At 39.4% G+C, this 16,720-nt stretch overlaps 2 protein-coding genes across 2 annotated transcripts; one reads left to right on the top strand and one right to left on the bottom strand.

The window, feature by feature from the left end:
- Positions 1-293: 293 nt before the first annotated feature.
- LOC6576131 (ribosomal RNA processing protein 1 homolog) lies at positions 294-2,774 on the top strand. The gene has a single exon (XM_002002094.4). It carries the CDS (start codon positions 411-413, stop codon positions 2,478-2,480), a length of 2,070 nt encoding a protein of 689 aa, XP_002002130.4. The 5' UTR covers positions 294-410; the 3' UTR covers positions 2,481-2,774.
- A 1,201-nt stretch (positions 2,775-3,975) lies between these two features.
- Positions 3,976-5,268, bottom strand: LOC6576130 (phenoloxidase-activating factor 2). The gene is made up of 2 exons (XM_002002093.4): positions 5,029-5,268; positions 3,976-4,974 (listed from the first exon to the last, which is right to left on the bottom strand). Exons 1-2 carry the CDS (start codon positions 5,239-5,241, stop codon positions 4,117-4,119), a joined length of 1,071 nt encoding a protein of 356 aa, XP_002002129.2. The 5' UTR covers positions 5,242-5,268; the 3' UTR covers positions 3,976-4,116.
- Positions 5,269-16,720: the final 11,452 nt, after the last annotated feature.

Below are 16,720 nucleotides of genomic sequence, written 5' to 3'. Positions count from 1 at the left end.
ATATTTATCGAAACCACGAATGAAAAACGATTATCGATTTTATTTAACCGCTTGTACGTCATAAATGCATAAATACATATAGTTTTTTATATGTACAATATTTAACAGCTTAATATGTGTGATGAATTTATGACTTTTTTTTCTAAAAGATAACAAAATTTGTCATATGAAGACGACACGACAATATGCTGAAACAGTTTTTATAGTCGCATTACCTTCTAGTATTTACAATATTGAACGCATGCAATTCTGACAAGTGTTGTAAAATGTGACAAACAGAGCTTCAAATAGTTATCGATTACAGCGGGGCCGCACAACACGTGCGCCCACCTCTCTCTCGTAGCAACCGCGTTCAATACATACCAGCGGAATTTGAGAAAAAGTTCTTGTCGTTTTGTTAACAATCAATTATGGTCACAAAAAAGCGACCAATAAAGCGCAGCGCTGAGGTGGCTGCAATTGACAAAGGCAATGAGAGCGAAGATAACAATGGTGCATCACAGGCCAAGGTCCCAAAGGAGTTGCTTGTGATTGCGCAGGAGGTGAAAATCGTGCGTGCATTGGCCTGCAATGACTTAACAAAGCGCAATCGTCAGATCCGCAAACTGCGAAAATGGTTCCAGCTGCGAGCGGCAAGTTCGTTTCCCTTCACCGAGGACGATTTCATGCGGATCTGGAAAGGATTGTACTACAACGTATGGATGTCGGACAAGCCGCTTGTGCAAGAGGAGCTAGCCGAGCAGCTGGCTCAAATGATAGACAGCTTCGGTGGCAACACTGCCTGCAGTCTGGCGTACTTCAGCGCCTTTATGCGCACTATGTGCCAGGAGTGGTTTGGCATTGATCAGTGGCGAATGGATAAATTTTTGATGCTTGTGCGTCGCATGCTGCGCTACATGCTGCGCCTGCTCAAGAAAAGCAAATGGGACAAAGATCTGATAGAGGCATTTAATACAAGCATGAATGAGTCGGTGCTTGCGGCGCAGCCAAAGTCTCGTGGGATTACTATGCACTACATGGATGTGTTCTTCGAGGAGCTGGCCAAGGCAGCCAATGAGGAGATCACCGCCGAACAGGTTAATCTTTTCCTGCGCCCGTTTGTACACTATGTGGGTACACAGCGGGACGCCAAATTAGTGTCGCAGTGCCGCACGCGCGTCCTCTATCACTTGCTCTACCAGAGTGAACTGGGTAGAGAATACAGCGAGAAATACAAGGCATGGAAAGAGATGGGTTTTCCCAGTAGCTCCATAGACGATGTGGAGAAAATGGACTCTGGATTCGATGAGGAGGAGGAAGAGGATGAGGAGGAGCAGCAGCAAGAAACCCCCACGCTCGATCCACGTGCAGGAAACGTAGATGTCCTGATGCCAGAACTACCGTTAAATGCCGACTGTGTGCTGGATGAGCTTCAGACACTGCTCCGCACTCAGGACTACAACAGCAAGCGGCGCAAGGGACTGCGTAAGCTAGTCCACATTTTTGAGACGTATGCAAGCGGCGAATTTCCATTGGGTGTGCGTAACATGCCCAAGCCCGAGGGCACACCATTTGCAGAGCTCGTAGAGCAGAAGATCCGTGAGGCTGACGAGTTTGAGGAGTCGAACTTTGGCACTGTGCGCAGTCTCAAAAAGCTAAGCAAATCCAAGCGTAAGCGTCTTCTCAAGTCCATCAACTTCGATGAGGTGGATGAGGACAACTTTGACGATGTCATCAAGAAAGCATTGTCGCCCAAACTACAGAAGCAAGTCGAGCACAATGAGAAGGTACGCTCCAGCATTAATAATGCCTGGGTGGTGGAGGAGGTAGATGCAACGGAGCAGACTACGACAACGACTACGGTTGCGGCAGATAAGCCAGTGCTCAACAAGATTAAGAAAGTCACTAAGGAGAAGGATGAGCAGCCCAAGCAAAAGGTCAAACAGCAGTCCAAGCCAATATCCAATGATCAGTCCAAGGGGCAATCCAAACAGCAGCCCAAGGCACAGTCCAAGGAGCAGGCCAAGCAGCCGGCCACTGAGAAGCCAAAAGTACCACAACGCGAACAGGAATCTACCACAGAGGAAGAAACTAAAGCAGCTGAATCCACTACGAACTCAAACAACGGCTGGGACGCACCCTTGGAGGATGGCGAAAGGGATTACTTTGTGCCATCGCGCAAAGTGCAACTGAAGCAAGCCAACAGCAAGCTCTTGACGAATCCGCTCGCTGTCCAAGGAACTCCCAAGAATCCAGCACAACGGCTGAAACTAGCAGCTGCGCCGCAGACGGGAAGCGGCAGCAAACGAGTTCGCATCATGACGAAGTGCAACAGCGCTTACCCCAAGAGCGACTACTATCGACAGTTGAAGCTATCGCCGCAGCTGCCCTACGATGCGAACCGGCAGCCCGGCAAAAGCGCTCTCAAGCCGCACGTGCTGCCCGGCCCTATTCATCCCAACTTCACGAAAAGCAAACGTCTGTTCAACGATACGCTGTGACGTTGCTTGAGCTGGCTGGGACTGACGCAGGACTGAATGAGCTGACCAACCGGGACACATACCAGCCCCATTCCATGAGAGATTCGTGTGGGCCCACTCTAGCGGATGATAAGTTCGAGCATCGACTTAGCATAGTTAATACGCCATTATGTGCATCAGATATTTTTTCATAATATACCCTATATATAGTATGCTTATTTTTTGTTTTGCTTGTAGACCAGGTTTTATCGTTCAATATGCGACACATTTGGAATTCATATCTGAAGTGGAATAAAAGTAAAATTAAAAGAGAAACTTGAAATTGAATTGCACAGAATCCAGCAGTCTTCGATTAAGCAATTAATCTATATACATATGTATTTCCAATATTTTGGAACTATATGCGATTCATATACAATAGTACGAAATGCAACAGATGGATTAGTTTAGAAATCCTCAATCAATTGATCTATATACGTATGTATTACCTATGTATGTTATTTTTGATCTTAGAGCTACATTCAATAAATTTCAATGGTAAAAAAAATTACAGAAGAGTGAAGAACAAATTTGTTTCCCAAAGAATTGAAGGCGAAGCCGATCTATTAGTCAACTTTGTTAGGAGTTACCCAATATTTCAGGTAGTGTATAAACATGTTCATATAACTGGTAGTAGGTTGCTGGCATATTGCACTAGTTGGTAGTGCCTAACTCGGAAATACCCTGAACTCTAACTCTGCTCTGTTCATTGAAATCATTCTGCGATTCTGAACCCATTGAAAATGGGAAACCAGGCAAAATTGGTTTTGTGAAAAGTATGTAACAGGCAGAAGGAATCATCGCAGACCCCATTAAGTATATATATTCTTGATCAGGGCGACAAGCTGAGTCAATATAGCCCAGACCGTCTGTCCTGCGTCCGCGCGTATGAACGCCTAGATTTCAGAAGCTATAAGACCTAGTAATACGCTGTACAAGTTTGATCATATTCGATATACCCATTCGATAAAGCATTCGATATATTTTGATCGAGAATAATCGATTAATTGATTTCGTTTTTTCAGTCTAATTTGATAAACTAACCAGGGAACACTGGTTAGTGTTTGAGCACTTTTAGACCTAGAGACTTCAGATTTACTGTGTATATTCAGTTGATCGATACAAAGATTTTGTAATTTACCCTCCAATTTGTAAAAACTTATTTCATGTATTAGAGACTTGTGTTTCGGAATATATGTACATACATTATTATGATCACGTTCTGATAGTTTCATTAAGATAGTCCCACTACAAGAGAAATTATTCCATAAATAAATTCTCACAATATTACCCGCACTGCAGCGCAGTCGCTGCTTACTGCGCAGATCATTTGTATAAATTGGTGGGTCTCACCATGATTAACCTTTGCCACTCTGGTCAAGCCAAATATTTATTCAATCTCCAATTTCTCTAGTAAGCATAATGCCATAATAATAATGCAAGCATAAAGAATATCGATAGGAATACACTTGTCAAATTGACGATTCTAGTTATAAGCAGATTTATTATATATTTATATATGTATATCGATCCTTAAGTTTTATAAAGGCTAGAAATTCTTGCACAGCATTCAGCATAAAGCTCTCTCTCTCTCTCTCTTTTCTTCTTTCCATCTACTTTAAACCATATAATGTCTTATGTCCAGGTCGCGTTCCCTTAACTTTTGATCGATCCAGCGCCTGTAGTACTTCACGTTCGAGTAGATGCTCAAGAGCTGAGGGCCATCGCAACGGGCGGCACGCGCCAGCAGCCCGGCGAGCACATAGCGATCATCGCTGCCGGGGAGAGGGCACATTAGGGGTACGGCACCCATGTCGCCGCAAACAATGGGGTCCTTGTCGCCGCCAGTGCAGAGGAGCGTCTCGTTCAGCGCAATGCGACGACCCAAGATGGCCAAGCGCAGCTTGGAGCCACACTGATCGCGCGGCAGAATGTAGAGGGGCCAGCGCCTGGGCAGGCTCTCATTGGCACTGAGCTCCGAGTGCCGCCAGCCTGCCACGTAGCACTGGCTGTAGTTGTAGATGAGCTGCATGGGCGGGAGGCAGATCATCTGCACGTGTGGCGCTAGCTCGAATGCCGCCTGTGAGTGGAGCAGCAGCAGTGCCAGATTGTGAGCTGCGGGGGATTGTGTGTAGTTGGGATGGATTAGCAGCTCGGACACATTTCGCTCCTGGTGCGCCAATGGCTCCAGCTCAACTGCTGCATCCCATTCGCCTGCCACCAGACGCAGATCCCTTGCCATTTGGGCGTGGACGCAGTGTGCGGCAGTTAGAACAGCAAGTGGTGTGATCAGAGCTCCACTGCAAAGGTATCCGTCTGCTCCATAAATAGCCACCAGCCAGGGAAACTCGCCGAACTTTGACTCCTGCTTCTTGTATCCCATCGGACGCAAATGGAGCCAAAGATCCAGACGTCCGCCACACTGAGGCAGTGCTGACAGTGCATCGCTATAGTTGAATCCGTTACCAGCTGCAAGCTGAAACTTAACTTTAGAAAAGACTCATTGCATAAGAGTTCCGACTCTACCTACCGTCTCGTTCACACTGCAGCATTTTTCCATATAGTGACAGTGCTGCTCGTCCTGCATAGTGCGACTGCGATCGGAGTAGAAGTGGCCATCCACAAGGAGACCCTCATTGCACAGGTCATAGGAGACGCAGCTCTTGCCGGGTGCACACGATTCCGCACTACCAAAAACAGCTGGAGCGAAATATATCAGTAAAATGACAAGAACTTTTTCCATCTTATAGATATAGAACGGTTGCTGGGCTCTCGATCTGAACTTGAACTGCGCTGTGAATTGGCCTCCGGCTTTTATAGCACCCACCCAAGGCTCCCAAGAGGTCAGGCCTGATGCTTGATTGGGTTAAATATAGCTCAGAGCGTGACTGTGATTTCTATAAATAGTTCTCTAGTCCAGTCACTTGATGGTCCGCCAATCAGTGCAAGCGTCTGGCAAATCCAAATAAATCGTTTCTTCCGCTCTACAAATGAAAGTCTGCTTAGCTGTGTCAAGTGTTGGGCACATCGATCTATATAGTATACTATGATATTTCATATGATAAATGAAGTAAGGTTTAGTAATCAAGAATCACATTCGAGTGCTCAAACCGACTATGGAGCTAGAAATTAAAACTTAATTTGCCGTTAAATAACAAAACGAAACACTTTTTGTTTTGATTTTTGTAAATATACATTTTTAATAATCATAAAAATCCCAATACAATTTAAGTGGCGAAGCAGCGTCTGTTGAATTTCCTTAATAGTTTCCTTATTCTCCCTCTCTCACTCTAACTTATGACTAGATTGATTTAATATTTCATAATTTTTAAAATAATTGATTTTATATGACTTATTTTATTTCAGCTGAACTGCAAATAATTGTTTATATTCCAATGTATGTCTATATATATTTCGCAAGCTTAACAGGTTATTTTGTTGCTGTTTAAATGTATGAACATGAACAAAAATATATATTTATAATATACCGATATACAAGTTAATACACACGTTCCTGTCTACTTAGTCTGTTTGTGCTCTTGAGATTATTGATTTATGTCGTCCTCTAATATTAAGTAAACGAAAACTCTATAAAATATAAAAATCAATATTACATTTATGAATCAGAAATATTTATTAAATTGTTTTCATGTATCCTCAGATACTATATTTCGCCTTGTCCATAGGGGGATTTTTCTTGTCTCTTCAGAACTTCTTTTTATCTTATTTATGAATATATATACATAGGTATAGGTATATATATACATAGGTATAGGTTCTTTATATTTGCTTCACAAAATACATAATTTAACTTTAAATTCAAGAGCCCAAAAGACAAATCTTAAGTTTTAAGTTGGTTTCAATTATAAATATAATTTGTTTTGTTTATAAATATAATAGGTTAATATTTTACTTTACATTACTTTACTTACTTACTTTACTTTATTATCATGATCGACCATCCATAAAACATTGCAATACATATTATAAAGATAAAAGATATATGAGTGTACACAAGTATACGAGAAAACTTCAGATAGCTTCAGTTATTGTAGGCTTCTTCCACACAAACAGCTCTGCTCAAGTTTCAGGATATTTTCTAGTCGAGCAGCCGCCACTCGAATCACTTTTACTTGTGTTTTGTTTACATTGGCGACAACATCAACACGTATCCGTGTCTATTACGGGGTCCGAGATGGAGGCGGAGGTGGTGGCAGTGCTGCAACTTTTGCGTCATATCTTAATGCACAATCGTCGCTTAAGTGCACGTAAATTGAATAAAATTTCGACAAGTTTTAATACACAAAATGTGCATGGTGCAAACGCAGACAATGACAGCCTGCTGAATGTGAATACGAATGCGAATTCGACTACGACTACGACTACGACTGCGACTACGGATATATGTATGTACGTGTCTAGTTCGATAGACATACTACAAAGCATCGCTACTTGTGTAGTTTGCATGTCCGTCTGGGCTTATATATATGTATATGTGTTGTATTTGGAATGCTGGCAGCTTGTTTGGCTAAGATTTACGCAACTTGGAACAGATTCGCATTGGGCATTGTGGGTGTCATCACCTAAATTTTGTAGGCTTCCAGCTGTACGATTTTCCATTATGTTCCGCCTGCTGTTGCTGTTGCTGTTCCTATGTAAAAGTTAATTTGCAAAATCGTTTTAACAGATGTTATCCTCAAGGAAATTAAATGTTATTTCATTTACAAGCTAAAAATTTATAACTTTCTGTTGATTTATATGCTAAACGTATGTAGATATGTATGGCAAATACATTTATATAGTGCATGTGTGTACACGTCTATGTCGTTTGTGGTTGAACATATTTTCAATTAATATGAAAATTTATGATGCGCCTTTGTTGAGCGCATCGGAAGTTCATTTTCCATGATACAAACAATATATTTATCAAATTGAGTGCCGATTGCCTTTATTGACCTTCGGCAAGTGATTGAAAACCAGAAAAAAGTATTACTCCATTTGCATTTTGTTAACTTAAAATATGCAAATTCCAAAAGGAAAAAAGAAAACCGAAAAAGTTGAAATCCATTTAAAATGCGAAATTTCATTGATGTGTAAAAAATGAACCCACAATTTGTGTTATTTCATAAAAATAGATTAAAATCAATTTTCAGCACTGTAGTTTATAGAGGTTTTTAAAAAAGAATATTGAAATAATAAAAATGGACACTGAAGAAAAAAAAACGTATCTATTATTTTGAAATCATTTGGTATATATATATATATATATATATAGTACATCTGTATATATAAAAACAATAGTTTCAATAAATAATAGCAATAATTTCATATTGATATGCATATATGTATGAAATATGTATTATTATCAATTGTCCTCATAATAAAAATTTAGTTGTCAATATATATATTTTTTTTAAATCTAAATCATAAGCTTATTATTATTATTTAGAAAAACAAAATATAAAAAAAAACAAAAAAAAAAAAAAAAAAAAAAAAAAATAATAATAATAATAAAAATAAATAAAAATAAAAAAAAATAACAAAAACTAATAAGAAATCACTAAAAAAAATTGTAATGATGCTAATTAAATATAAATAAAATAGAATAACATAAATATTGTAATATCTCTATTCAAATGCTTCGAGTACATTTTCTGAGTAATTATTTCAGCTATTCGTTATCTATTTTCTACATTGAGTGTTATATGTTCAAAGAGCCGCTAGTGAGTGCAATTAGCAACTCAACGTTTGAGTGCAGACTGAGGGAAATATCGGGACTCTCTTTGCATATTAAAGCTCAAATGCATGACTGCCTGATTTTTGTTCTCACTCAAAGAGTTGCAGATGAGCGCTTTGAACATCTCAATGCATTTCATGTTTTACTCTTAGTCCTTAAATAGCTCAGTGTGTGGCAGAGTGAAATTTCCTCTCTCTCTTTTCGTATATAACTGCTAACGGTGCATGGTCTGCTTGCACTCATAGTTACTTAGAGCATTGCAGCAACAGCTGAGTGAGTGGAATACTGTTTGTCTCTCTCTTCATATATTCGTGCTCAGGGGAAATGCCTGTTCTTACTCAAAGAGTTTCAGTTGAGCGCATTTAAATACTCAATATAATACTGTCTCCTTTCGTTGTATACTTGTGCACAATCACTCTAAAAGTGTTGCATGAGTTAATTTCTTTTCACTACAGGCTGCTTCACATCGAAGAGAGAAACTTTTGTAAAGAGTTTTTGTGTCGATAGTTAAAATTGACTCGAATTGCTGCTGAGTGACTAAAAGCCTCTTTATTGTAAGCTGCAGATTCTGCTTATTATTAATTAAAGGATTGTTCAGGCAGATGGCAACGTCTGGATTATAGTCTGATTCTACTATCTTGAAATTTGACAAATTTACTCCTGTTAATATTCTTTATTAGCTTCTACTGTGGGCGTGGCATACGGATTAATATTAATTTACTCACGCTAGGGACTTTAAATTGAAAACAAGTATTCAGTTCGATAGAAACCACAAACAATATCATCAGAGCTGACAGCTAATAAGGGAATCGGTATATTCAAGAGTATTATATTATAAATTGAGCATATTGCAGAGCAAACATTGAAAAACAGAAATCAGAAAAAATTTAACTATTCCTGCTTTCCCATTATTAAGGCTTGTACGTAAATGTCTATTGACTTACTCTTCAGATAGACATAAATATTTCAATTAAATTTTCAGAGTATTGTTCGTGTCGTGGAAATGAATATATTTATACTTTCTTTTTTGTCTAGTTTTATAACTAGACTATGAAATACCCTGAGCCTTACGCAGAGCATTATTATTAATATTCAATGCTTAATTTAATCTGTATAGCTAATTACTTATTTATTTATAAGAGATTGGAATTAATTTAAAATTTAACAAATTAAAACTTAACAAATTAATTATTAATGATTATAATGCGGAAATAAGAGACAATTTTTTTAAGCTCTATGTGTATATATATGTGTATATAAATATTTTATTCAAAAGAATGCTGAAATTCTGATAATTTTTCAAGACCTGCATTAAGTCACTTCTGTTCAGTCTTTATAAAGGTGTCCAATGAACGCTGTAGGAAATATATAAACTCCGTTTGTTCAACCGAACTGCAGCTGTCGATTGCTTGTTTATCACTGTCGGAATGGCCACGGGATCAATGCCAGTTCTACGAAGAACAGTGTTTGAAGTAGTTCGTCATATGATAGCTCACTGTAGCGCTAATATAAATGAAGCCCAGCAATTCAGTTTGATGTTCAGTTAGAATTCAATTGTTTAGTAGAGCACAAGTTTTTCTCTCTTTCTTTTTTCTTTCTTGTATTTGAAATATGTTTGGCTGTCGCCCAATCATTCCGCTACTCGGCTTGGTTCTGGTGGTGCGTGGGCAATTTTTCATGTTCGGCAAATCTTACGAGGATGACTTTGTGGACGTGCAGTTCGACGGGTGTGAGCAGTGCGAGCACAACTTTCGGAACATGGTCTTCATACTGAAGAGCCCCGATGAGTCTGAACAATCTGTCATTTCCATATATTCCATAGTGGTCATTATCATGTGGATCTGCCTGGGTCTGATGGTGACTGTGCAGCGTTGGCGAAAATTCAAATTTGGAGCATACCGTGCGTACGAGCTGTTGCGTTAACTGTTCTCTCAAATCAATCAATCAAATAATAAACGTAATTATATATTATAAACTGCTTTCAATATTATTTAACTCTTACTGATAGTTTGACTCTGACTCTGACTTTGACTCTCATTCAGACTTTGACTCTGACTCTGACATATCTCTCCCTGAGATATTCCTGAAAGAGTGTGAGCATTCGCAATCTGTGTAAGATATGCGAGAATCGGGTAGATTAGTTATTAAGTGGACGCCAGGACCAGCTGTGCGTTAACTGCCGCCATCCTTTAGCTTTTCTTCTTCTTTATTTTTGGCACACATTTGTCTTGTCGCACCGCTTAGCCGGTTTGTCTGCCTGTGACTGGAATCTGCCCGTCCGGAGTCGGATGCAGCTGAGTTATGGCCAGTTGCTGGTCGCGCTGCTTTGCATGTTGCTGGTGTCGGCGATGGCGTCTAAATTGAAAATTGAAAAATTGCTTATTGCAATTTGTTGCCACAATCGGCTGACCAAACACACAGAGCGATAGAGAGAGAGAGAGGGAGAGAGAGGGAGCATCGTATCGCGGCCAATACCAATGCTGTTTGGCCCGTTTCGTATCGTAACATGCTCTTTACGCTTTTGAACTTCCGTTTGGTATTTGGCGCGGTGCACGTGCTGGTCGAGTCCTGGCAGCGAAAAGGTCCTCCTGCTGCTCCTGTGTTTCCTGTGCGAGAATTTAGCAATATATTTTTCTTATTTCGTTTGACGTTGCCCGTGCCACTATCTCTGTAGCTGCACCGGGCAACTACCATTGGCAATGGCAACTGGCAACTGGCAACTGGCAAGTGGAAACTGGAAACTGGAAGCTGAAAACTGAAAAGAAAAACTTTTGCATATTTTGTACTTTATGCTTGAAATATTTATGATCTCATGCAATTTGTGGCTTACTTTTTGGTCGAGCAACTGGCTGCCCAGCCAGCCGCCCGCTCGACGTGTCTGCCAATCTGTGAAATATGCTGCTAATGCACTTATTGCCATGGCTATTGAATTTATATGGCAAACGTCGCAGTCGTCGTCGTCGTCGTTGTCGTCTGCGTCTCCTGCTCCTCCTCCATCTCCGACTCCGTCAGTTGCAGGTACTTACTTGCGGCCCATACTCTCTGATGGTTGCTCTGCAGCAATTTAAAACAAGTTTCCGTGGCTTAAGTTCAGCATGTGTCCAGCACTCAGCCTAATTGTATTTCCGGTGCAACACTCTGAAGGAGTAAATGCAGTAGCTAAAGTTGTATATATTTTATATGTATTTGCCTCAGAGACAAGCTTTTATGCAAGTCTGTTATCATTATTTTATAAACATTTAGTTTTGGCTGACCAAAAAAGTGCTATAAGACGAAAATTCTCAATGAAAATAAAGCGGCTTCAGACAATATTCAAGTCTAAATTCAAATTTATTAAATACACATCTTTGCTTAATTATACATGACACGAATGAATCTACTCTAGTATCCGACTGCATGTTACCTTAAAATCAAAAAGTATCTACTCATGCTCAAACTTCTTGCGATTCCCACTACATATCAAGGCGTAAACCAAGATTTGAATAAACAATCATTTCTTTTTTCACATTTTTTGTAATTATAGTCGAATGGCAATTTCTGTTCAATAATCAAGTGCAAAAATCAGATATATTTTCACTCTTGCTGGAATAGACTTATATTGTGTTAGTTGCATTAGGCACAAGGAAGAAAATTGCATATGTTAATTGTGGTGCCCCTGTTCGAGGGAGGCGTGAAATAAAGTCAACTCAATATGGTAAATAAAGTGTCCATATATGTATGTAGCTGTATCTGTATCTTGAGCTCGCACTAAATTAAAGTATGAGAAACAGCACGCTAGACTTGCAGACTCTGCGACTCATGCAAATGAGATCCGATTTGATAACGAATGATAACAGTCAAGATATAGTTTTATTATATCATCAGCACCCTTCAGTTGAAATTGTATTCTATCAGAGTGCGAGCTAAATTTACATTTGAAATCTACTTATTCCGGAACCGGTTGTTAGTCTTGTTGATGTGCCTGCCAGGGGTAATAAGTGAGCAAGAGGTGAATAATCTAAGTGAATCTCTTGAGCTACAAGTGTGAATGTGCTCTATAATTGTTATATAATTCAAATAATGAGTGCGGCAGCTTTTAAATTCGATTCTAAAACAAATATTTAATAAATTTCAAAATATAGTTTATTTTATTCTTATTTTGTAAATTCGATTTTAAATAAATCGTCTAGTTCTCGTACGCTTACATATAGAAATTGTTGCAGTTGCCGTGCAATGTGCAAATCAACGCTGTCCTCTGACCTTTGAATTTTTAACTTAGCTGGCGGCGACGTGACCCGGGCAGATTAATTGCCTCACCAGGATTTGGTCCTTGGTCCTTGGTCCTTGGTCCGTCCATTGTCCGCTTGTGGGAGTGAATGGGAAATGTTGCCGCTCAGCGTATTCGAGCTTCGCCGGCGCCGTTAAAACTCGCCAGCCTAATTTATGGTCCACTAAATGAAAAAGCCCCCAGAAGCACATTTGAAGTGGCGATTCGAGTGCCGCTCCCCGTGCAGGCCCACTGCGATCCGATGCCGTTAAAGCGTCCAGCCATGGCGTCAACACAGCCACAAAGGAACGAACGAGCAGCCAACGTTGTGTTTCACATTTGGTTGCATTTGGTTACCGGTCGATTCGATTCTATTCGAAGCGCTTTGATTCGATGAGTGCTCGTTGTTGTTGTTGTTGTTGCCTGTTTCATTTTTTGCTTAATTTTTGTCTATTTTGTGGGGCAGGCAGTCAAGATCTGGCCATGCCCATGGCTTAGCTGTGCTCTTGCGGTTGAGCATGGCCAAAGTGCTTAATCAATTGGAAATTCATGTGGGCAGGCTGTGGCTGAGCAGGACGACGCCTTTAAAGCCCGCACACACACACACACACACACACACACACACACACACACACACACACACACTAAGATATCCATATATTAGCTGCGGAAACTCTACAACAAATTTTTGTTAGCAAATTTCTCATAGAGAGTGTATGAGGTCATCTAACCATCTGACCAGCAGACACCAAGTGTTCGCTGCCAGCCTCAATGGCGATTGCCTCGGTCTGTTCCCCATGATCCGGGGCTGCAACTGCATGTGCTTCCGTTAAGGAAATTACCAAACAACGCGCGCATCCGGCTGATATGCACCGCCTGCGGAGCTGCTCCTGTCTCCTTTCGCCAGTCACTTACTCCCTCCACTTGTCGCCTCTCCTCTGCTCCTGCTGTTCCAGACGTTCGCGTCGCCAGGCTCTCGGTTACAAAAGCACAAAAATGAACTGAAATTAATGAAATGCCTAGCAGCATGCCATGTCTCTTATCTTTCTGTCTACCATTGTCCTCTTCTTCATTTTCTTCTGCGATTCCCACGGCTTTTATTGCATATCCTCGAGCTGGTGTCTGTGAATTTACAATGTGCCAAGTTGTGCTGGAGCAACGTTGAAGAAATTTGTTTACCTAAATTAGGCTTAAATTTTTAATTGTTTAGATCCAAAACATGAATATAAGCTAAGGAGTATATTCCAGTGGATGAAATCAGTATATTTTATTAAATTTACGGCAATAAATATGAAAGATAAGTGAGAGTGCTGGAGTCGGGAGTGCTCAACTAGAAAATACTCTGATATTTTCAATTTAAAATGAATTGGACGGAGCTATCCAAACAAATATATTTACATAGTATACTCTTAAATAATGATTATACTAAATTGTGTTATTTTAGCTAATAGAACGTATCAAACTTCTATATGTTTTTAGATATGCAACTGGGGTAGTTGGCAATCAAGACCGACGCGAAGAAAATATTTAAGCTATTCACTTTTACAAACAAAAATTTTCAATATAAAAAAATATTTTTAGACGTACATACACTGCGCGTCATATACAATATTTATACAAGAGTGTCCTATTCCAAATTTGGAGACGCGGAAATTTAGATAACCGATTCAAAGTGCCACCTAAACAAAACGGGTATTTAACAAAAGCCACCTTTCTCGGGTGCTGAGTATTGCAAATATACCACTACAGACAAAATATCATACCTCTCCTCTAGTGAGGATTTACCGGATTTTTAAAATTTAAATTTCGTTTCATTACTAATATACAAAATACTTACCTGCGCAAATATCTACTTTACCATTTTCTCATCCTACAGCAAACGTGAACAGCCAATACCAAATTTAAATTTTAAGCAGCAAAACTCGATTCGATAACAGTAAGAGAGTTATCGGTCATTTGAAATTAATTTGAACTGGGTAATGCCATAAACCATATACTAAATAACTCATAGTCATAGACTGTACTTCCGGATTAAACTTAATTCAACTCCCACCCAATTTTGTATTTTCTCGGGTTGCTTACTTTACGTTGGGTCTACGCAAATGTGATAGACCATAATAAATTCGCTTCAAGCGCTCGGCTGGGATGTTCGATATCTCAACAAGTAGCAAATTTTTTCATTTCTCTCTCTTTCTCTTTCAGTTGTTCTCTCTCACTCTGCACTCTGCTCTAGGTGTCCAATGTGCATATGTGTGATATGGCTGGTGGAAATTCTCTCTACCTAATATAATCGATGTATACGTCTCTAGCTAGGATAATTCAAAACTCACCGCTGGACATGGCTAGATCCACTCCATTCTTGATGCTGATTAAAAACTTTGGCCCTCTGTCTTTTGAATATATTTTAAGAAACACTCAATTTGGCAAACTTAGACGTAAAACACAATCAAGAAAGTTCAGATTTATTAAAGTTAATTATGGGTAAGCAGAGCATACTCGGGCTGGGAGCAGCAGCGACTGCTCTTAAGCTGAGCACGCTTTACTCGTTATCCGGCTCATCATTTTGGTTACTTTAATCATAATTTCAAATATAGTCGACTGCACGCGATGTTAAGTGGCGGAGGTAAGTTGCTGCTCTGCTTGGATTGTGGGCCGAAAATGCTTTACTTAACAAACTCATCAAAGTTGAGTTGCCTACAAGGTAAGGACTCGCTGGCATGGACCAGGAGGAGGAAGCCACACTCAGAGAGCCTATGAACTTAGTGATACGGTGTCTATCTGCGCATAGGCTTACATATACGTACATACATATATATCTATATATATATGAGTGTAATATATATTTTTGGCAGCCGCTACTTGCGCTGGTAATTGAAGACACAAGCGGAGAAGTTGAGAAATACTATAAGTTGTCTCGAATTTGTTTGCTCTGCTGAATTTTCATTTCAATTTTCCAGCTGCAGTTTTATTTAATCTCACTTCAGGTGCAACGAATGCGTTCGAGTGTTTACCTTGTCGAAGTGCCGGCAGCTTGCCCCGCACTGGCTGGCACTAGCTTTGCCATGTGTTTGCACTGCCAGTCGAATTTTGCTGAGATGCATGTGGCTTAGCTAAGACGGGCTTCCTCATATCAACTCACTGCTCGCCTGTATATGCCGTAGCCCTTAAGCAACTTGATCCACCTGTCCATCGCAACAAGCGGTCGACGTCAGCTCGTCTCCCACTGTAATTATGCTGTCAATATACTGATAAATTGTGATAAACTGTGTAAGCGAGTCAGCGGTAAATGAAACTTCACAACCAACCTCAAATCACATATCAAAGTTTACTCTATTAAAATTTTATACTTGATTTCTTAAGCATAACTCCGAGAATACCTCACCTATGCCATTTGTCTTCCAGATTACACAGGCAAAAAAAAAAAAAAAAAGGAATCAGATTTAAATATATATTTTAAACTAAAGTAGTCGAAGACATTCTAAAATTCCTTTTCAAATTTGTACATCTGTTCTGAGAAACTAATAACGGAATTTCAAATGAGTATAAATACAATTCTCAACAATTGTTGAAGTGGAGCCGCCGACGATAAATAAAAGCACCGTGGCTTGTAAACTCCTCGTCCTTATTAGGAGCAAGATGGCTGTTTAATGTTGGTGATGGTGTCTTTTTTTTATTTTTATTTTTATTTTTTTTGTAGTTTTGTAGTATGTAGTTGCAAAATCTTTTGATTGAATGTTCATTATTATTATTATGCATTATTTAGGCATATTATTAAATTTTCAAGGCAGGTAACTTAGAAGTTGAACACAAAGCACTTTCATGCATCTCAGTTACTAAACCTAGCAGGAATATTAATAAAACTCGGGATAGAAATGCGAGCTGAGGCACTTGCACCACAATTAATTGAATTGATTTCAAATTGAATTCAATTCCCATTTAAGAACGATAATAAACGTATCGAGCACAGTTCTACTTTGAGCTAATGTTATTTAATATGAAATAATTTTCAGATATAATTTTAGAATATAAAATAATAACCATTATACCCTGATTTCCCATTGAAAATGGGTTCAGGGTATAAAAATACATTCTGTTCCATAGAAGTCGGAAATATAGTTTTAGAGCAAATATCGGCAGATATTTGAGGTGAAGTCCTATGGATCTCTATAGCTTTATAAAAACAAAACATCTGTATTCGTTGACATAGTAACTATGTATCATGTAGTTTATTATTCGAAC

This window comes from Drosophila mojavensis, unplaced genomic scaffold (genome assembly GCF_018153725.1).
Source record: "Drosophila mojavensis isolate 15081-1352.22 unplaced genomic scaffold, ASM1815372v1 contig_36, whole genome shotgun sequence".
Classification (NCBI taxonomy): Eukaryota; Metazoa; Arthropoda; class Insecta; order Diptera; family Drosophilidae; genus Drosophila; species Drosophila mojavensis.
The sequence above is the reverse complement of the archived record's forward strand: the minus strand, read 5'-3'. Positions and strand labels throughout refer to the sequence as shown.

What these genes read in the sequence shown, in the direction of transcription:
- LOC6576131 (XM_002002094.4), top strand. Translation starts at nt 411, where the DNA reads ATGGTCACAAAAAAGCGACCAATAAAGCGCAGCGCTGAGGTGGCTGCA.
- LOC6576130 (XM_002002093.4), bottom strand. Translation starts at nt 5,241, where the DNA reads ATGGAAAAAGTTCTTGTCATTTTACTGATATATTTCGCTCCAGCTGTT. An exon ending in GCTGCAGTGTGAACGAGACG is followed by an intron (nt 4,975 to 5,028) that starts GTAGGTAGAGTC and finishes GTTAAGTTTCAG; the next exon opens with CTTGCAGCTGGTAACGGATT.